Raw genomic sequence first — 22,599 nt, 5'->3', positions numbered from 1 at the left:
GGGCTTGATTTGTGGATTAATGAGCACTACCTAAAGGAGGAAAGTTTCTGTGTGTAACTGTGTATTGTTCGGGAATGCACCAAGTAGTTCTCTAATTTTTGTGAGTTTACGTAGTGTAGTTTATCCTGTCTCTGGAGCACAAATGTGGTTCTCAAAATTGAGGGGGCTTTAAATATTCACTTGAGTGTGTGTATGTCTGTAAATGTGTGCCCCCACCTCTGGGTGTACACTTGAGAGTGTAAATTGATGAATTAATTGCAGTTCTGAGATTGTTTCCTTGTGTATTGCCTAAGAGTTTGCTTGTTGTCTTTCTGATAGTATTTGTTTATATGTGAGGGAGCCTGCTGTGCGTTAGTTCAAGTTTATCAATGGAAGCCAGAGACAGCGTCTCTCTGTTTTGTCCTTGCCGTGTGAATATTATCTGGTAGCAGGGAGTTGTTCTCCCAGGTGCTTTTTGTTAGTGGCTTATGTAATCCCATGAAAGAATGGACTTTGTTTGAAGCAAATCTAAGCTCAGGCATCACAAACATTAACATTGTGTGTTAGAAGTGTCAGCCTTAGGGTGGTCTTCTCCCAAACCTTTTGCCTTACCACTCCATTTTTTGCTGATCTCATTTTGGTTGACCGTAAGAATCTATGCACTTTACCACTGCTAGCCTGTGCTAAGGTGTGTTTGCTTTCCCCATTAAACATGGTGAAATTGGCTTATTGCACATGTACACAGGGACTGTAAATTATATGCTACTAGTTGGCCTGCAACACGTATTGTGCCACTCACTTACGTAGCCTTTAAAATATGCCTTAGGTTTGCCATTGTAGCCTGTATGCACAGTTTTAAACTGCCTTTCTAATGTGGAAAAATAAACCTTTTGCCATGCCTAAACCTTCCTGTTTAATACATATAGGTCACCCGTAGAGTAGGCCCTAAACAGCCCATAGGACAGTATGCAGTGTATTTAAAAACTCTCTTTCATGGTTAAGTCTGATCTTGTGTTCTATTTTCATTTGCTTTATAATAGAACATACAAGAATACAGGAGAGTGCAACCTGCGATATGTATACAGGGTGAAAAATTATAATGACAAGTACATGATAAATCAAACATCAAATCTGGGACTGATGTTAGGCCTACTCCTTAAATTCCTGCATAATGTATTTATATAGAGGAGTTGACAAGAAGGTATTGGGATGAAACCTGTGATGAGTGTGTCTCTAGTATGTATCAAGTGTAAAGTCTTATATGTATTGCATATCATTGGGATTGCATCAACTCTGAAACCAACAAATGGGGAGGGGGGAGGTACTGGGAGTTATGGTTTATGAATATGAGGGTGAGAGTAGAGATCATATTTTTCTGTCACTAAGGGGCGAGTATGTTGTTTTGTTCTATGTATTCATCTAATGTTTGTCATAATTCACTTGAGATATTGAGGTTGGAAAGGTATTCAACCTGAGAGCTATGTGCTCCTTCAAGGTAGGAAACCCATGTCTAACAAGTGTGATGGTACATATGGTAAAACCTACTACACATGGGGGTCTAAAAGGAGATGGAACCCACCCAAAGACATACTGCTCCCTAGTACAATTAGAAACAAACCAAAGTACATCTATTATCTATAAAGGGAGAACAAAGAAAGTTTAGTCTTTTAGAAGACAAACTGTATATTGGAGAATGCTTCTCTTAGGACGAGAACCCTCAGTCACCTTTAGGTGAAATGATTTAGCATAGGGTCCCTTCCTAACACCTGCACTGCAAGGTACCAGGTGTGTGCTACAACTCTCCAATGAGAGGAGCAGATATGTTTTAGGTTTGATGAACAGAGATGCTTAACTAGTTTCAACATAAATTGTAAAGGGCTGATTGACAAGAGAAGAATGACACGGTATTTGGAAAGAGTACTCCCTATAGAGTTAGGTCAACATATATCTTCCCTGTGGAGACCACTGCAGGAGTTCAGGGGCATTCATTAGGATCACAAAACTATTAGAGTCAGTCTGCAATCAAAGTTTGGGAACTTAATATCAGCCTCATCAAAATAAACCAGAAGATACAGAAAGACTGGCCCACAGTGTCACAATCACAGGGTCCTGTTCCGTACAGAAGCAACAATGTACAGCTCACTCTCAAGCTTAAAAAGGCTACCTAACACGCAGTGCTGGGCGTCTGTTGCATGGTCTCCTATGGCGGCACACCCACTGAGAGTCCTCTCTCTCTAAGTTCTTTCAAACTTTGATGGCACAGTGACACTAATAGTTTTGTGGTCCTGATGGATGCCCCTGAACCCCTTCTGCAGTCTCCACAGGGCAGAAACGTTGAAAGCCTCAGTTTCATCTTTGTTTAAGGTGTATCCAGAGACTGTTGGGAAATAATAGATGAGGTTAGTGATCATTGGAATTGCATTTTTAGTGTCGTCTGAGAAAATGAGGATATCATCCACATATACTGCAGTTTTGTATGATTTAGTGCTGAATTGAAAATGCTTAATCATAGGGCAGGCATTGATTAATTTAGGCTGGCGTTCAATAGCGAGGAGAAAAAACAGGGAGGAGAGAGTGCAGCCCTATGTTATGCCTTGGTACAGGTCAAAGGCAGTAGAGAGCGTGCCATATATTCTGATATTTGCCTATAAGGCCAAGGCTGTTGTAAGACAACCTCCATGAATCAGAGATGTTACTGACACCCTTTCCTAAACATTGAAGAAAGTTGCCCTTGATTGTTTTTACCAATGGTTGTTCTTTATAACAAGTTAAACTGATGTTTAAAGTCCGTGACAGTATGTATTCTATTGTTTTTTTCCAATGCTTGCTTCTAAGCAAGTCATCCTAGTCAGATTGTGGTTACTAGCATTGGGTTCTTTCTCAAGGACACGAGTATTTAAATTAAACACGTTTTCAAACGTTTCCAACAGCATGGGTCTTGCGCGTGACTGAGCGCATGATCGGACCTTATTCAACCCCACCTTTCCTACTTCCAGCGCTTCGCTTTAAGTCTAAAGCGATTCCTTACCTGGCTCCGTGATTCCCGAGTTCCCATCCAGATTCGTTCGGACTGGAGGTACCTGGTTGGCATCCATGCTCGCCCGGCGTTCTTCTGTTGACTTCCCTCGAGACTTCAAGACTTCGGCATCCGGTTCCTGCAGAAGAAAAGAGAAAGAAGACGCGTGTCAACAACATCGTTGCCTGGCAACCAGCGTGTGCGCCGGTAACGCTAATATTGCTTCACAGCTAATTACCGGTAAGAGAAAAAGATTGACTTTTGATATTGCCAAAAATAAGACTCTTGTGTACTTAACCCCTCCCATGCTGGTGGCGAACCCCAGCCGTCACGCCCCGCGGTGGGCGTGTCCTGATGACGGCTGGGGTTCGTCACAGCCCTGCCCTGTTCTTTTGTTTACCGCACAGCGGTAAAATCGCGGCAGCAGCAAAAGGGTTAAAGGACGTTTGGTTAAAGCAGACTTTGCAAGAGTTTTTTAAAAATGCTTGAATTCAACCAGAACAAACTTTCAACAGTAAGCTGAACGAATTGCATTTCCATGTTCTTGCCCACCTGGAGACTCAGTATTACTAAGGACTTGTTAAAAGACTTTGGAGGTTTCCTGAAAAGGTCTCCTACAAAACTTAGTAGTGTAAAGGACCTTTATTAAAAGAATTTTAGGTGTTTTCTGAATAGGCTGAAGTAAGCCATTGGGTCCAATGAGCCATATTATTGTATGTAGCCAGTGAGCATGGGCTGAAAATTCGTTCAGCTCGCAGAATTTGCTGATTTTTGGCAATTTTGCGGTCCGCAAACCGCACAAAATTGCTCAAAAATCCACCATTCGTTAGTTGGCAATTTTTTTTTCCTTGGTCGTGCTTCAAAAATACAATATCGCGCATGGGGCGTTGACTTACCGTGATTCTGAGTTCGCCGAGTTATTTTCCTCCCTGTTTGCGTGCGCCGTTTTGGATCTGGCTGCGTGATCGCATGAGGCTTTTCGACCGCAAGTACGTCATGGAGTCCCGCCATATTGCACTGCGAGACTTTGAGAACGCAAATATGTCATAAGGGCCTACGATCACGCATCTCGAGAGTAAACAATTGCGAATACGTAGATGCTGAGCGCAGCTGACAAATCGGCGGGAGATTTGAATTGTAATTCTGCACAAGAAATCTGTTGCTGGCAGCATAAACCTTCTGAAAATGATGTTTTGGATCAGAATAACTTCTCAGATTGACATTCCGCTGCACTTTTTTGTGCAAGGAGTCCATTTTTGGGGTTGTGGGAGGAAGAAAGTGCCCCTGAGTCTCCAACTTCCTGTTCCTGTCCAGCAGGCTCCTCACAGTGCTTTGACCATGTCCTGGTCACTTTTCATTTGGATCTGGAGCTGGAAGGATTACTCTTTGTTGCTTCTGCTGGATATTTGTATTTAAATACTTTTTGTTTGGATCACTTTTGAATTTGAGATTTTACAAGTAAGTTGGTGTTGTTTATTTGGGGCATTGCAGTTGCTGCAACTACAATTTATACATTTTTTCACACCTTTAAAAAAAATATATTGTGGGTTCGCCACAGTATCCATTAGGCCCAGGGTTAGTCATGGGTGCATGATAGAACTGATTCTGTGAGTTTTGTTGAACTTGAATATCATTTACGACATCGATGGCATGGAATTGAATAGCTCACTGTTATATGTGGAAGTTATTTTAAATGTTGGGGTGCGTGTTAAAGCCATCATCGGCGCCTTGATGCCTACGGGTTTAGTTGCGCTTCCTATAAATCTCTGTTAATAATAATAATAATAATAAACTAGCCAGTAAGCCCGGGGCTAGTCAGTGATATATGGACCAAGTCTTTCTGTGGGGTCTCTTGAATTTAAACATCATGTAGGGCATGGATGGCATTGGATTGGGGTCATTTTTGTGTGCATTTCAATTTTTTGGTGTATTGTTGGGGCATGGTCCAGGCCCTGGCCATGAGGGTTGGGCCATTTTGAGGCCTGGTCCAGGGCCTAGCCATGTGGGTGGGGGCCATTTTGATGCCTGGTCCAAGGCATGGCCAGGTGGGTGGGGGTCTAGGGACCATTTTGAAGCCAGGCAGTGTGTTTTGTGACATAGGCCTGCACCCAGTCTGCCTTACTTTCATCCATTATGCCCAGGGGTAATCAGTGGTGCATGGACCACATCTTTCTGTGGGGTCTCTTGAATTTAAACATCATTTAGGGCATGGATGGCATTGGATTAGGGTGATTTTTGTGTGTATTCTGATTGTTTGGGTGTTGTTGGGGCCTGGTCCAGGGCCTGGCCATGTGGGTGGGGTCTAGGGCCATTTTTAAGCCAGGCAGTGTGCTTTGTGCCATAGGCCTGCACCCAGTTTGCCTTGCTTTCATCCATTATGCCCAGGGGTAGTCAGTGGTGCATGGAACAAGTCTTTGTGTGGGGTCTCTTGAATTTACACATCATTTAGGGCATGGGTGGCATGATTGGATTGGGGTGATTTTTGTGTGTATTTCAATTTTTTGGGTTTTGTTGGGGCTTGGTCCAGGGCCTGGCCATGTGGGTGGGGGCCATTTTGAGGCCTGGTCCAGGGCTTGGCCATGTGGGTGTGGGTCTAGGGGCCATTTTGAAGCCAGGCAGTGTGCTTTGTGCCATAAGCCTGCACCCAGTCTGCCTTGCTTTCATCCCTTATGCCCAGGGGTACTTAGTGGTGTATGGACAAAGTCTTTCTGTGGGGTCAATTTAATTTAAGCATCATTTAGGGCATGGATGGCATTGGGTTGGGGTGATTTTTGTGTGTATTTCGATTTTGTGGGTGTTGTTGGGGCCTAGTCCAGGGCCTGGCCATGTGGTTGGGGGGGCATATTGAGGCCAGGCAGTTTTTGCCATAGGCCGGCAAGCTTGCGATTTCGGGCCAGTCGGCCTAGGGTTATATGATGAATGGGTGCAGGAAATAACTCTCTCTGTGTGGTCTCTCTTCTATTACTTTAAACATCCATTTTTGATTAGAGAATTGCAATTTTTATTTTGGGTCTTTCCGTTTTTGGGTGTGTTGTGTTAATAATAATAAAAGCCTAGTTTCAATAGTATTAATTGAAGAATATGCAACATTTATTTAACTGATGTTTCCCTGGCTTCTTTGCTTTTAAGTTCACTAAGACTGAGAACCAGGAATCATCCTCATCATCATCACTTTTTGTAGTGCCAGGAAGAAGTCCTGCTGCGGTGTGTGCACATCGTCATGTGACGTCACGTGTGGCCACAGACAACTCTGCAACTCGTGCAACTGCGACCTGCTGTTCTGACATCTGAAGAAGATGGACCCAAAGAAAGGTGGTTGTAGCTCCTCTACCAAGAAAGCTGCCAGTGCCACTGCCAATAAGAAGGAGCAGAAGAAGCAAGTGGCGCCACTTACCAAGGATACTGGTGTGCCGACCGACACTTCTTTTGGGAAAAAAACTACGCCTGCAGCAGCGGTGTCCGCCGGGGACCAATCTAGAAGCAGCACCTCCGCTTCATTGGTCTCAGTGCCACCACGCCAAGTTAGGTCACAGACCATGAGTGCCGCAGAGGCAACCACTTTAATTGCTCTTTCACCATCGACCAGTGATGTTGGCGTTGACTCATCGCAAAGTAGCATCCAATCAACGCAGGGTTTAACTCATCTGACGAGTGTTCAACCACATCCGCAACGACAACCACAGGTGCAACATGGAGAGGCGCAAGGAGAGGCGCAAGGAGAGGCACAAGGAGAGGCACAAGGAGAGGCACAACTGCTCACAATGCTTGTTCCTCCAGAAGTAGCGGCACATGAGGAAATCGAGATTCATGCGGAGGTATCAGCCGAGCAAGCCACTCCTGATGATCCATTGTCTCCCAGATCCCCAGGAAGGAAAAGGAGTGCTACTGGTACAACTTCTTCTTCAACCTCCCTTCCTTCTGATGATCTAGATCTTGATTGGCACCCACCAATTCAGTCTGAGAGGGAGGCACGCCATGAGCCAACAAAGCTAAGTAAAAGGAATGTTCCTGTAAAGCTTTCAGTTTTGGGTGATGATGAAGAAGAAGTAGAAGTGGTCTATTCTGCTGCTGATGAAGAGTCTGACGATGACGGCTGAGTCATCACAGTCATCACACCAGCCCCAGCGGGCATACAGCAGACAGGCAATTTTACCCTATCCGAAAATGCTGCGCGGTATGTGGGCAGCGTGGCACTGGTAACACCACCAACACAGGTAACTACTACACCAACACGACCTACAGCTTCCATATTTTCTCTTCAGAAGGGCCGGCAGGGACCTCCATCCAGCTGGACCTCCATTACCTCAAGTAGTGGTGCTGTAAGTGCACAACAGAGACAAATTCCGCCACGCCCATCCTCCACATCATCTGGCATTGAAAGTGGCACCTCCACCACCACCACCAGAAATCTCAACTCCACAGTTTGGGACTTCTTTAGTATTAGCAAAAAGGTGAAAAATCACGTTATTTGTTCGATTTGTAAACAAGTAGTTAGTCGAGGTAAGCTTGGTACGAACTATTGTACCGGAGGCCAGAGAGATCATCTCCAAAAACACCACATCATCCAGTGGGAGGCGCACCTAAGTAACATCCGGAAAGCCAAAAGTACAAATCCAAAAGTAGCCATTGATATTGCATCTGGTGATGACGAGGAGCTGATCATGCAGGGGGGAGGTGAAGAAGTGAGAAACATTTTTTCTGGTATACACAGTACCCCTGGCAACAGCACTGCAGTGGCAGCGCCCATACCCTCTACCCCAGCAACATCTAGGAGGCACAGTAAGAGTCTGGTAGAGACACCAATGTGAAAAAGTACATCAATGAGCCTAACTGGGTTGAAGAAGTCTGGATCATCATCACATATGAAAACGGTCCAGACCACCATTAAAAGCATGTCTTGGTCTGAGGCGCCATTTGATGACAAGCTTTCTATGGCCGAGCATATAAATACCACTGTACGCACTGGCTTTGGCATCCTGAGAACCCTAAAAAAAAATCTTTAAATGGATCCCGCTTTCCTCCCGGATGCCCCTTGTTCAAGACCTCAATATTAGCCATTTAGATTACCGCAACGCACTACTGGCTGGCTATAATGAGGCGTACCTAGCCAAACTTCAGGTACTGCAGAACACGGCAGAAAGAGTGGTTCTTAACCTCCCCCCTCGCTCCCATTCGATCCCCGCTCTGAGGGCCCTACACTTGCTGCCTGTGAAAAAAAAGGATTATTTTCAAGACCTGCTGTATATTTCACAAAACTCTCAGCGGCAAAGGCCCCTTGTATTTAGTAAATAAACGTAAACGTTATGCACCGGCTCGATCCCTTCGCTCATCTAGTAAACACCTTTTAAATGTTCCTAAAGTGCGAACTGACAAAACAGGGGACAGAGCTTTTTCCAAACTCGGCCCTCAATCATGGAACTCCCTCCCAATCCAGCTATGTGAAGAAACCAATCACAAAAGCTTTTGTAAACTGCTGAAAATGTGGCTTTTTCTAAAGTAGTGAGCCCTCCACAGTGAATCCATTTCTCATACCTGCTGGCGCTGTGAGACCTACGGGTGATACATGCGCCTAATAAATGCCAAATACATACATACATACATTTGAACACAACGACCCAACGGCACGTCTGTATAATGCAATGCTGGCTAAAATGTTAGCGCTGGACCTTCTCTTTTATTCTTTCGTGGAAGGGGTGGGTTTTCTAGAATTGTTGGAAACAGTCTGCCCTAAATGGACGGTTCGTAGCTGGTCCTATTTTGCCAGATTTGCGGTTCCAGCACTACATCAAGATATGCTGGATGTGATAGGGGCAGCTCTGCAGAAGAGTGCTGTTCACACTATTCACCTGACAACAGACATGTGGACCAGTTCCCAAGCCGTTGATTACATGTGCATCACTGCAGACTGGGTCTCTTTTGTGGGGGTTAGAGGAAAGATAGCTACAGGTGTTGACAGTGTCACACTTTTTTCAAGCTACTTGGAAACATGCAACAGTAGCCATGTTTGTCATGGAGAAATCTCATTCTGCAGTAAACATTTTGGAGGAGTTTAACAGTAAGGTCTTTGAATGGCTGCATCCAAGAAAGTGCATGGATTGGTTATGTTTCCACTGATAATGGCAGTAATATGGTTAAGGCCATGGCTGATGGTGGCTATTTCAGAGTACTGTGTTTGGCGCACAGCATTAACATTATTGTTCAAGATTTCTTGAAAAAAGAAAACACAGTCAGCAAGTTACTGACCACCAGCCGAAGAATCTGCACACATTTCAGACATTCTTTTAAAGCCCGGAAGCAGCTGAGGATCATTCAACATGACCGTAGAGTGCCAGTCAGAGGACTCATCCAGGAGGTGGCAACACCTTGGAACTCAACCTTCTACATCAGTGGTTCCCAAACTTTTGACTTCTGAGGACCCCCATTGAGTCACCACTGGAAGCCAGGGACCCCCAAGCAATTTGTATGAGTTAAATTTCAAATATTAAACCAGTAATTTAAAAAAAAACACGTGTGCACACGAATCAAATACTCAAAGTACTAAGGATTTTGGGGCCAGATGTACGACCATTTTATTTAGGGCTTCGCAATCGGCGATCCATTGCGAGTGGCAAATTGTGAGTCGCTAAATGAAATGTACAAGAGTGTGTTTAACACTGTTTGGGCATGCCAGCCCTCCCGGGGATTGTGGCCTGCTGGGCTCAGCAGACCACCATGTCTGGGACTGCTTTTAAATAAAGCAGTTTAAAAAAAAATGCAGCCTGTTTTCCATGCATTTAAAAAAAAAAAAATGAAACGCTTTTGTTTCATTTTTTAAGGGCAGGCAGTGGACCCTGGGACCACTGCCTGCCCTTAAAAAATAATTTTGCATGCATTTGCAAAGGGGAAGGGGTCGCCTGGGCACCCCTTCCCATTTGCGAATGCATTACTATCTACTTGAAGTAGGTGATAATTGCAAGTGTTTTGCAACTGTTTTGCAACCACAATTGCAGTCGCAAAACATTTGTACATGGTTTTGAGACTCTCTATTTAGAAGGGAATGCCACTCCCAAATAGCAAGTTGCAAAACCTATTTAGCAAGTAGCAAAAAAATTGCGACTCACGAAATAGGCTATGTACATGGCCCAATAGGTTTTTGCATGCGCAAACAGGTTCACGAACCCGTTTGCACATATGAAAACTGGTCGCACATCTGGCCCTTAGTATTTTATATTGAAGGAATACCCCCTCTGTCACACGTAATTCCTTTGTTTTGTAGCATCTCTCATACCATTGTAGGATGTCAGAGCACTTTACATCACACACATATAGAGACAATGAATCATACATGTAAATCAGTGTATAGAAAACGTTACATAAGGCAAAGGGGACTACAAGGTGTAGTATTCACATGTCATTCATTCTGGTAGGCATTTGTAAAGAGTGCTTGGCCTGGAAAAGGATAAACTCAGGATTCAGAACATAACACAGTGGCTAGCACTGACTTTAACATTAAAAATGTATTTCAACCCAAATAAATCTTTTTAGCAGCATCAGGATAATGAATCACTTGGAAAAAACATAAGTTACTGACTGGTACCATGCAGTTTGCAAGCCGCTCTTTCATAACAGCCTATAAGTCCCTCTGCTAGATTCCGATTGTCACTTATAAAGTGCACAGTAACAAAAGAATCTCTGTGACAAAAGCAGTAACCACAGACTTATGCACATAAATCGGCTTTTTAAAATGCAGTTTACACGTTCTTTGCAGTAGGCACATTAACCATCTGTGCTACATTAGTTAAGTCAAAGCTGCCACTGAACAAAACTCTCCTCTCTCTCCAGCAGGTACATTAATCACTGGCATATCTTGACACTTTTATTGTTGCTCGAACTCTGCTAATTTGAGAAACTTTGCTGTGCTTTTAAAACTGCTGCCTACGGACCCTCTGGGAATATTTCACGGACCCCTGGGGGTCCGCGGACCCCAGTTTGGGAAACACTGTTCTACATGGTTGAGCGTCTGTTTGAGCAGTACTTGGTAATAAATGAGTATGTCTTTCATGCACGGGCTGCTTCTTTGAAAGACATGAGGCTAGAGGTGAAGAAATGGGACCTAGTTAAAAGCCTGACAAACATGCTTCGTCCTTTTGAAGTCTTCCCACGTGAAGTCAGCAGGGAGGACTGTACTTTGGACAAAGCTATCCCATTGTTGCGCATGCTAGAGCACCAACTGAAGGCGATGTCTTCAACGTTCCGAGTTAATGCTGAAAAACAAGACGTATATCGGTTGGCGGAGAGCTTATTAAGCCACCTAGTTGACAATGCAAGGCTTAAAGCAATACATTCGGAACAACATTACATTTGTGCCACTATTCTGGATCCACGGTACAAAAAGGCACTGGCCAGCAATACATTCATTCCTTTTTCTGAAGCAGATGTTTCCAAGTACAAACATTGGCTAACTCTGTCAGCCACTCAGTTCAAAAAAGAACGGCAGGAAATTGAAGGAACCACCACAAGTACTACTGAAGCAGCAGGCCATCCGGCGTCAAGGTCCACTTCTGTAGCCGAAGGCAGTCACTTTCCCTCAGAGCCGTTGACAACACCAGCAACCGTATCATCACCTGGACCAGGCCCAGCCATAATATTGTCAGAAGCGGATTGGGTAACTCATCAAGGGTTCGCTTGTTCCAGTGTTGATGCAAAGGCAACAGATAGTACGCAAAGTGGAGAACTCCTGAAGGACCTTGAGTGGATGGTGCAGGCCTATCTGGATGACCCAACAGAGGTATTCTTTGATCAGAACCCATTGGTCTACCGGTATGGGAAAAGGCCTCAATGGCCACTGATCACCAAGTTAGCTATAAATTATTTGTCTTGCCCACTCCCAAGCGTGTCTTCTGAATGTGTTTTCAGTGCTGCTGGTTCCATTGTAACTTCAAAAGGACCCACCTCTCTCCCAAAAATGTGGAGAGGTTAACAATGATCAAGATGAATCAGCACTTCATACCACCAGATTACAAAATACGTGAATCCACGCAGGAAGAAGAGGACACCGACGTAGGTGACGGTAGTCCTTCTTCGTTAGCTGACCTACTCCCGGTTCAATTCACAGAGTTTGAGGACGAGCTCTACTTCCCTGACACCTAGGCTTGAAATACTTACTTTTTTCCTCGTCCTTATTCACTTTAATTTCTGTGTGTATTTCTTTGTTTTGCAACTTTTAGCACAACATAAAAACTCTAGTCACAACAAATCCATCAGCAACACTGTCTTCGTCTTATTTCCATATTGAAGGTGCCGCTGTCTGCATTCCTGAAGTTCACAAGTTCACAACTCAGTCATGCTCCTCTATCCTCCTCCTCCAGACTCCCCCTATCCATTTCCCTCAAGGCAGATGTCCGGATTACACAGAATTAAGAAACTGTTGCTTCGTAGACGAGTCCCCTCAAAAGAAGTGGGACTGGAATGATTGACTTTGCTGACTTTTACTTCTGAAATTGACGCGAGAGGCTGCCCTGTGGCCCTTCACTTAAGATTAAGATGCTGACAGAAAGTGGAACAGGTAATAATTGATGAGAAGGCATGCAGTGGACAAAACTGGCTGCCTGGCTCTGAGGAAAGCAATTACTGTTTGTTTGTTGTGCATGAAATGAATCCTATGTGTTCTGTTATTATTTATTCTTTTACACACTAAATGTAACTCAAGTCTACTCTGTTTACCTTGTTTAATGCAAATTGTACTTCTACTGCAGGAGCCAATACATTGCATTTTTAATATGGAAAATGTCCTTGGACTCACTGTGTGTAGACTGTGACTGCATGAACAACATTGAGTTTGCCAACACCATGATGATGATGAGTCATGATGACCAAAGTTACATAATATCTTCAGAGTCACTCACTGGGATGGATGGATCATCATTGTCGATTTAGGGAAGAACTATGGCCATTTTGTGAGTGGCAAACAGGTAAACAAGTCAACAACAACCACAGCAGAACTACATGTCTGTCTAGTTGGGGTATGGAGTGGTCGATCCAGTGTAGTGTTATGCCAGAGTCCAGACACCCGTTCATGTAAAACTGCGGCTATCTGGCTTGCTGTATAAAACTATATCTGCTTTGTCTGTCTGTGTCAAAGAGGTATGCTACATGGAGGTTGGATCTCTCAGTGGTGCCTGCCTTGACCGTCTGCATGGCCCTGGCCTGCTGTGTGCTAATTTTTATCCTGGAAACAGAGACTCAGAGTAGGCACTTTAGAAATGATGCATGTATGTAATACTGTCTCCTCTGAAAGTGAAAGTGCTATTTTTGCATTACACACCATAACTTATATTTTTTCCTCCGGGGTGTTTTAATATCCCTCTCTGTTTTTCCATCGAGAATTACAGGCCGTCACTTACCCTGTGCGATGGGAAAAACATTAACTCAGGCTTACCATAGCAATCCGCAATTCCGCAACCGCCATGCAGGCAGTGGACAGTGTGGTCACCAAGATTGATCGACGGAGCACCTGATGGAATGGAGGAGTACCGCGAATAAGAGGAATGGCTGGATGCATGCAACTTCCCAATTTGACCAGGCCAACTACAACATACAGTTACAGTATCCACTTCACTTGTCCTTATCTTTTAAATAATGTTATTGTTGTGAACTTCTATGAGTGCGACTCTGTGCGTTTGCTCTCTGCTTCAAATTCATCCCTACAGCTATTTGATAAGTTTCTTTGCTATTTTTAAAAATAATGTAATGTACTATTAAGTGTTTATTCTCTCTGAGGGCAGATAGACAAGTGAAATTGCATAATTACTTCAGCCCTGTACTGTCTAATTGTTTAGTACTAATTAGTAAGTTGTAGTATAAGTACTGCTTTTCAGTAACTTAACCATCCATTTAGCAAACAACATCATGCATGAACTTCCTTTATGTCCCTTAAAAGATTTATGGATATGTTCGTATCCAAAGATTTGTTTTTCTTCATTTGTTGTTTGTCCATGCGGTGTTTTTTTTTTCTCCCTCCAAAAAACTTTCCCAAAAAACCCCATTCCCATCCATTTTTCAAACCCTAACCCTCTTCCCCCGGGCTGTGTGGTTTTCATTGAGGTGTGACTAAATGACACCAATAATTCCACACGCTTGCTTGGGAGGATAAGGCCAAAAGCAACAGAAAATCAATTTCATGGCAGGTCAAGGAATCCGAGGATATATTGGTATTCTGCTTGACACACACCCATGAGTATTTGCAAATCAATTCAGAATTTCATGTCTGCCATTGAGTGGATTCATCTACAACAACATCCTGTTTTGTGGAGAATACTTATGGGAATTTGTTGGGGGACAATCTCTGAAAACCTTTTAAAAACTTTTAAATTGCACCCACGATTCTTTGTACCGTGCACTTTCTTTCCTTTGTACCTGCCCTTAGGCTCACACGCTGTTGGTTCGTGTGGCGGCCACCATTGGAGAATTCCTGCTGTAACCTTTGCTGATTGGCTTATTGTGAGCCAATCAGCGCACATCCCCGGCGGAGCTCGTTGTCTCCAGAGGCCTGAAAAGGGTGCCTTGTCAGTTTGCGCTGCTCTTTTGTGGAGAATACTTATGGGAATTTGTTGGGGGGACAATCTCTGAAAACCATTTAAAAACTTTTAAATTGCACCCACGATTATTTGTACCGCGCACTTTCTTTCCTTTGTACCTGCCCCTCCGCTCACACGCTGTTTTTTCGTGTGGCGGCCACCATTGGGAAATTCCTGATGTAACCTTCGTTGATTGGCTGATTGCAAGCCAATCAGCGTACAGCCCCGGTGGAGCTTGTTATCTCCCGAGACCTTAAATGTATACCAGATCCAGGTCGCGCAGCGGACGTGCGCAGCGGGCGTGCCGCTGGCGACCAAAGGCGCGCCAGAGGCGAGCCCGTCTGCGCCCGTCTGCGTCTGGACCGGGCTCAGGGCCAGAAACTCTGGCCCCACTTCTTCAAATGCTAACTCCGCAAATAACCAAGTTAAAGTTGAGACTCAGGCTGTACACCTCTCCTATAATAGCCATCATCTATTACTCAGGTACAATTCCGAGCAGCTCTGGGCTTTAAAAAGCCCCCTATCACCGGAATGTTGCAAATTGCACTTGGAGGGCAAAATTGCACCTTGCCATAATTGCGGCTTCGACAAAGAAAATGATTTGGACTGGCACTGCTTGATAATCTGTTTTCTTCCAATTAATGGTCTGTGGCGTGCTACGGTGGAATCGCTGTCGTGTTCAAACAGCGTATATTGTACAAAGTCTATTATGTAGCTACCCCGTGGTGGGGTAGAACACCTCCAAGCACTGCACAAATGACTGCAAGAGTCTACTTCATTTCACGATTTAATCATAGGTAAAACATCAAAAGTTTATTACTGGTTCAGCATTCCATTAATTTCATGGCTTTTGCTTTAACTTTCATGATAAGTCTTTCTCAAGTTCTTACATCCAATACAAGAAAATAGTAATGTTTTTGTGTCCCAATGCATTTCGGGCTCTATTGTGGCCCTTCGTCAGAGGATACTCTACAAAAAGAAAAAGGAGGATTGCTATGATCTATGGATAAGAGTACATTGATGTTTAGTTAAAGAAAATCAATATCTGTGATGGTGAGGCATTAGTGTCTATAAGACATGCATGGACCCGATGCATACAAATCTCGTGAAAGTATGCCAACTTCTGAATTATGGAATTTGTGTGCTCTGGGTGATGAGGTAGTGAACAGAACCCATGTGAAATAAACAAAGTATTGTGCAGCTTTAAAAACGTGGTAAACCCGACGTGTGTAAAAACAGGTGCGCTTTAAGTCGTAAGTCTGCCCGATAGAACAGCATGTGCCTAAAGAGAACTCGAATCATGCAAAGGTTCGGAGCATGCTGAGGAACTAAATCGTAGACTCACATAAACTTGCTTGTGGCTGTAAAAGCCTGAAAAACAATGTGTGACAAACGTCCGGTTAGCATCCGGTTTAATATAGTTAAACGGACGTGCTGAAAGGGTCCTCTATGAGGTACTTACGTCGGTAACGGCGATATAGAAAGCTCAATGTGTGGTAGTCCCCCCGTATGTCGATCCCTCCGAATTATCGGGTAGTGGCCTCTGTGGGGTAATTCAGTGGAAGTGTGCGGGTCGCGTATAAGTGAATCAACATAAACAATGGACCAAGTCCATGATAATGGGCGCCATCTTGGAGTGGTGTGTTCGTGTTTACGTGTGTGAAAGCCTAATATCTGTGACATTCTCGAGTTCGATAGTACCATCCATATTACTTTTTAAACAAACCTAAATATGGGGCAACCATAAGAATAAAGCAAAGTGTGTTACGTGGTAAACAAATAAGCAAAACATAGACATAGACAAAGTACTGGAAAATAAGGTATGACACATCAACAATCTCAGCTGGTTATAATAACTCATAGGTAACAAAGGAATTCCATTCTATCATTCAACCCATGCGGTTGCATTGTCGCCATATAGCGAATCCAAAAGTTCTCTCGCTTTAGCAGTGTGTTCTTGTTTTGTCTGTTTTTTTGGACTTGCTCCAAAATCAAAAACTTTAATTGAGCCACAGTATGATATTTATCCATGAAGTGTGCTGCCACGGTAGATCTGATATTCTTTGTGCGGATGTTACTTTTATGTTCTAAAATACGAGTTTGTATTTTCCTTTCTGTGTGCCCGATGTAGCTGAGGCCACATGGGCATTTCAACATATAAATAACGTTTGTGGAATTGCACGTGGCATTGACCCTCAATTTCACTTTATGACCTTTCATAAGATGGTTGGTGAAGTTTCCTTGGATGGTATTGTTGCAGTTACTGCAGTTATAACAAGGCAGTAATCCCTTGTAAACTATGGTTTCTATGTTGTCTTTAGGTCTTGTGAGTATCTCCTTCAGATTCCGCCCTCTGGTGTAGGCAAAGATGGGTTGTTGCGCAAAGATGTTGTTAAAATCCGGTTCTTTGCTGAGTAAAGGCCAGTGTTTCAAAATGATTTTCCGGAATTGATTGCTGGTGGTGGTGTATTTGGACACCACTACCATTCTAGTATTTTCCGTTTTGGTTTTGGTCGATAACAATTCTTCTCGCTTTGCCTTTTTACTTCTGGAGTATGCCTTTTCAAGTATTTGCTGGGGATATCCTCGTGCTTTTAACTTTTGTAGCATCTGCTTTTGTTGTTCATCACTTTCTGAAGCTGAGGATACTATTCGTTTAACTCTCAGTAGTTGGGAGTAAGGTAGGTTCTGTTTGAGACCAGGACGATGAAAACTTTCAAAATGCAGTACAGAATTGTGATCTGTTGGTTTCCTAAAGAGGTTGGTTAGGATCTTGTTACCTTGTTTACTCACTTCTATATCCAGGAAGTGGATTGTATTCTCATCCAGGTTCCATGTAAATTGTATGCGGTCGTTTATTTGATTCCAGTTTTCCAAGAAATTGAGTAGGTCGGTCTGATTGCCTGCCCACAGTATGAAGATGTCATCTATAAAACTTAGATATAGTTTGCCATGCATTTTCCACACGTTGTCATTCAAGATATGAGTTTCTTCGAAGATCTTCATGAATGTGTTGGCATACGATGGCGTGGCACAATTGCCCATGGAAGTACCACAGAATTAATGGTACCAATTGTCCTTGACCGAAAAGTAACTGTTGTACAGTGTGAATACTAACAGTTCCATTAAGAACACTTGTAGGTCATGATCCAATGTGGATGTTGTTAGGACTTTCTCCACTGCTTCAATACCCAGATCATGGGGTATCGAAGTGTACAGTGAACGTACATCTACTGTACAAAACACCAATGTTTGTTCTCCCAGTAGGTTGATACAATCATTAAGTTTCACCAAAAAATCGGTGGAGTCTCGGATGTACGATGCAGCTTGTATCACGTAGGGTTGAAGGTACTTATCCAAAAATGTGCCTGTGTTTTCGTGTATACTGCCTTTAGTTGACACTATAGGTCGAAATGGTGGCTTGGTTAAATGTTTATGTATTTTTGGTACCATGTACATGGTTGGTGATCTAGGGTTGTTCGGTGTCAGGTATATTTTGACTTTGTCTTCAATAGTTCAATTGTCGAAGGCTCGTTGAATGATTTTATTAAGAATATCCGTGAATTCAATGGTGGGATCTGTCGCAAGAGGAGCATAGGTGTTGAGATCAGAGGTGTGTTCATTAATTTGTTCCAGGTAATAATTGGTATCCATTATTACTAACGCACCTCCTTTATCGGCTGTTTGGCAGGTGATGGATGGGTTGTTAGACAGTTTTTGTAGGGTATTCATTTCTTTCTTGGAAAGGTTGCTTCTTTTGATCCTGGGTTGAAAAGGAAGTAAGGAGATTTCATGTTTGACTTGATTTTCGAATGTGTCTATGATCTTGTGGCTCAATGCAGCCATAAACGTGCTATGGGGTCATAGCCCTCTCAGCATGTCATCAGTTTGTTGTGGTATCATCACAAGATTTTGAAAATGATGTCATAGACGCAAATTACGTATCAATTTGAAGACACTAACTTCTAGTTCAAGTGTGTTGGTCCGCGTGGTTGGTACAAATGATTGGCCCTTCTGCAAATTGCGTGTTTCCTCAGCTGTGAGTTGATATGCAGAGAGGTTTATTACTAGGTTGTTCTGGTCATTTATTTCCTGCGTGGGCCTTTTTTCTTCTCTGGTTCTGCCGGTGTCTTTTCTACCTCTGTGACTTTTTCCGCCTCTGCGGATTTTGCCCCGCCTGTGTCTTGTTGTTGTCCCTTGCCTTGCTCTAAAAAATGGACCGCAGGGTTAGATGGACCTGCTGTTGGTTGCTGTTCTGTATGTTTGGTTCTTGATTTAGCTTGTGTTCCCGTGTCTCCATCAGATGAGGAGCTTTCGTTTTAAGAATAGGGGTTGTACGTACGGTTTGGACGTCTACGGGCATTGCGGCTTCACCATGAATAGGGTCAGTGACAAGAGCGACCAATGCCAATCTCAATGTAAAATATTTTCTTTTCTTAGCCTGAACTGTTGGTCTTTACCTAAACATAAATTTGAGATGTATAACCTACTAATGGATGAATAGCATGATGCCCTCTTTCTCACAGAAACCTGGCTCCAAGACAGTTCAGGCCGGGACATTGCGGTGGCTGTACCCGACCATTATGAAATAGAAAAAATTGATTGCATTAACAAAACAGGAGGCAGGATTGCTATCATCTTTAAAAAAGAGTACAATTGTGATTTCACTCCATTGCCTAACCCCAACAGTTAAGCTGCTATATTTAAGCTCGCCCTTACCCCCAACTTTACATTTACTGGTATACTTGTCTATCGTCCACCTGGCTCTGCTACAGATTGGGCAACTGCCCTCCCAGAAATAATAAGTCCACTAGTGATAAAGGCTGCCAATTTCTCTCCTATTGGGGACGTTAACTAACATTTAGAAAACAAAACTAGCACACCAACCTCTGAGTTCATTTCTGATCTAGCCTACTTAAACTTAAACCTACTAAATTCTGGACCTACACACACGTCACGTCACTTACTTGACCCCATTTTCACTGACCTTGAGGAAATTAATGTCCTTCCCGCACTGCCTATTTGCTGGTCAGATTATTATCTGATTAGGTTTTCATTTCAAGTAGCCATGCAGAAGCCTCAGGTCCTCTCTGATCAGCCCAAGCGAATTAGGAACTGGAAAAAGTTAGATATTGAAACATTAAACATCTTTTTAAATTCCCACCTTCCTTGTTCAAAGCAATCTGTACATTCCCTACATACGGCAGTACAGAATTGGCTCCTGACGGCAATTGATACTTGTTTACCTCTTACCAATTTAAAACGTAAGGGTCAGCACCCTCCTGCCCCATGGTTCACAGAACAACTGAAACAAGAAAAATCTGAATGCAAAACTTGTGACCGTAAATGGAGAAAAATGTACTAATTTGAAGCAAAAAAAAGTACAAAAGTAAATTAGCTAAATATCATACCCTCTGTAATAAGGCACGAGCCGACTATGTGTGCTCCACCATCTCGGAGGCTCTCAACCGCTCCAAAACACTGTTTAATATGGTGAAAGAACTTGACACACTTGACACAATGTGACACATTGGTCACCTTTTTCATACAAAAAGTGGACAAGATCTACCAAGGAATTGCATTAGCACAGAGTAGTTGCCCTCCGTTGGCAACTTTTTCACCGGCCCCTTCTACTCACAACTATATTAGCAATTCTGACTCACATACTCCTCAGAACCCCAGAAGTACTTTGAATAGTTGGCCCAGACTAAACATCATGACTCTAACCAAACTACTTAATACTATTAAATCTGGATCTCCAAATTACCCCCTACCCTGCTCCATACTCAAAAAGCTTGGCCCTCTGTCACTGGACATTATTACGGATCTTCTCAACACCTCCCTACAGGAGGATACTGTACCAGCTGACTGGAAGCATGCAATGATACACCCCCTGCTCGAGAAAGCCAGAACTGACCCTAATCATCCTTCCAACTTTCGGCCCATTTCTCTGTTACCTGTGTTTTCCAAGATTCTGGAAAAACATTCATCAAACTCTCACCTAATATGTCACTGCCCAAGACTTGCTGCCCCCTGTCAATCAGGTTTCAGAGTTGGATTCTCAACAGAAACCACTCTATTAGGAGTAGGCGTGGGCGGAAAATCCGTTTCGCTCGCGGATTTTGCGGATTTTCGGGAAATCCGCAATCCGCGAGATTTGCGAATCTCCCGCAAAATCCTCAAATCCGCGAGCAGCGGATTTTGCTCGCACTGCTCGCACTGTTCGCGTGAGTTCGCGTGAGTTCGCGCCCCGCGAATAAGTGCAAAATTGCAGAAATACGATCTTAGCAAAACTGAAAGTAACTACTTACCAGGTTCAAAAGTTCAGGCTCATCATTAGTAGCCATTTCCTGTAGTGCTTCCTGAGGGGCCCCTCCAGAGTTCAGTTGCCAGTTGAAACTATTATGTGACCCTGCTCTGAACCTCAGAATAGTTACACATATGCCACAAAGGTCCTGAATTACAGCTAAGGGAGACAAGCAGGAGCCAGGCTGGAAGTTAAAATCCATTAATCAGCCCCTAATTCATTATTGTCAGTTGGGGCAGGGCAGGTGTTGTAACTAATTTTGCAACAATGAAAGCACTTAGCAAGTGCAAAAGATCACTAATCAGGGCGCACTAAGGAAGCAGGTGCCAGCTAAAAAAATATTCTGTGACACATTAATCAGCCCCAAATTAATTCAGGTCACTTGAGGCAGGGAAGGTGTGCTTTGCTTTGCCGAAAATAATGTACACTGGACAACCAGAGGGTGTGGTGATGAAACAGAGGGTGGCATGGGTGGGCCAGAGGGTGGCATGAGTAGTCAGAGAGTGGCAGTGGTGACAGAGAGTGGCAGTGATGAAGAAGAGTGTCCCAAACAGGCTGGACACGTAGAAACAACAAGTTCGCGAAACTTGCGACCCGACAGGTAAGTTCGCAATTTGCGAAAGTGTACAAAACCCTCGCGAACTGGCAGAAACACGGGCGAACACAAAAAAAAAAAAAAATCGCGGGAATTCGCGGATTTTGCGGATTGCGAATCCGCAAATCCGCAAAATTCGCGAACGCGAGATCCGCAAAATTCGCTCATGCTTAATTAGGAGTCACAGAGAACATTTGCTGCCAGCTAGATAAAGGAGAGACTTAAGTGCCACATTTGATACGGTATCTCACACTGTATTAATTAACACACTTCATTAGTTAGGTATCCATGATTCTGCACTTAACTGTCTCATCTCCTTTTTGATGGAACGTACTTTTCAGGTTTTTTCTCAATCCGCCTGCTCGGACACACATGTCTTTGAACATGGTGTACCTCAGGGCTCCATACTCAGTCCGCTATTGTTCCATTCATATATGAGCCCCTTAGCCAAGGTGGTGTAAGATTCAGGCCTATTGAAGTCCTTAGAGCAAAGATCGGGCCAACACTCTCATATGGCATAGAGATCTTGAAAGGTAAAATGAATACTGCCCTAAACAAGCACACCACTAAAATCTATAGAAAGGCACTTCACTTGCCGAGCACCGCTTCCCCGGCCCAGATTAGATTAGAGCTAGGACTAACTAACTATGAAGCCTCTAATGCCGGCACCTATCTTAAGCTGTGTCACAAATTAAGACAGGCCGAACCAGGTACACTAGAATCTCTAACCTGGAAAGAAATCAATGAGACCAACCCAGGGGGAACATTCAGCCGCCTCTTGAATGACTATATTCACCAAATGTCAGCTGCCGAACTCTGGGCCCTTAACCCCAGTCAGACCGTTTTTAAAAATATAATCAAAAAATGTGTAAGAATGAAATCTCTGGCTGCAGACAAAGCTCTAGTCACAAAGCGTGGTCATTCCTGGGCAGTAGTCAATTCCTACAAATGACTAACCCCTTCTGCCTACCTCTCCACGACATTTTCACTTCATCTAAAGCGCTGTCTGATTCCTCTAAGAATGGGAGATTGGCGCTTTCTTCAAAATCTACCCACCTGGCGCCGCAAGAAGGAGGCCACAACATGTAGAGGATGTGGGTTAGCAAATGAAACAATTTTGCACGTGGTCTGCCTCTGCCCTACATTT

General features: G+C 43.6%; 1 protein-coding gene across 1 annotated transcript in view; it reads right to left on the bottom strand.

Moving 5' to 3' along the window:
- Window positions 1–2,213: 2,213 nt before the first annotated feature.
- The window catches only part of LOC147698269 (uncharacterized), a 104,172-nt gene continuing 83,786 nt past the window's right edge, over window positions 2,214–22,599 (bottom strand). Inside the window, exons 3-4 of the mRNA XM_086936211.1 lie at window positions 3,008–3,134; window positions 2,214–2,356 (exon numbers count right to left, since the gene is read on the bottom strand). Of these exons, the coding sequence (XP_086792337.1) occupies window positions 2,214–2,356; window positions 3,008–3,134 (270 nt within the window). The remainder of the gene's footprint in view (window positions 2,357–3,007; window positions 3,135–22,599) is intronic.

The sequence above is a fragment of the Lissotriton vulgaris genome, chromosome 8 (genome assembly GCF_964263255.1).
Source record: "Lissotriton vulgaris chromosome 8, aLisVul1.2, whole genome shotgun sequence".
Lineage (NCBI taxonomy): Eukaryota > Metazoa > Chordata > Amphibia > Caudata > Salamandridae > Lissotriton > Lissotriton vulgaris.
Note: the sequence above shows the minus strand (reverse complement) of the source record. Positions and strands in the feature narration are given on the sequence as shown.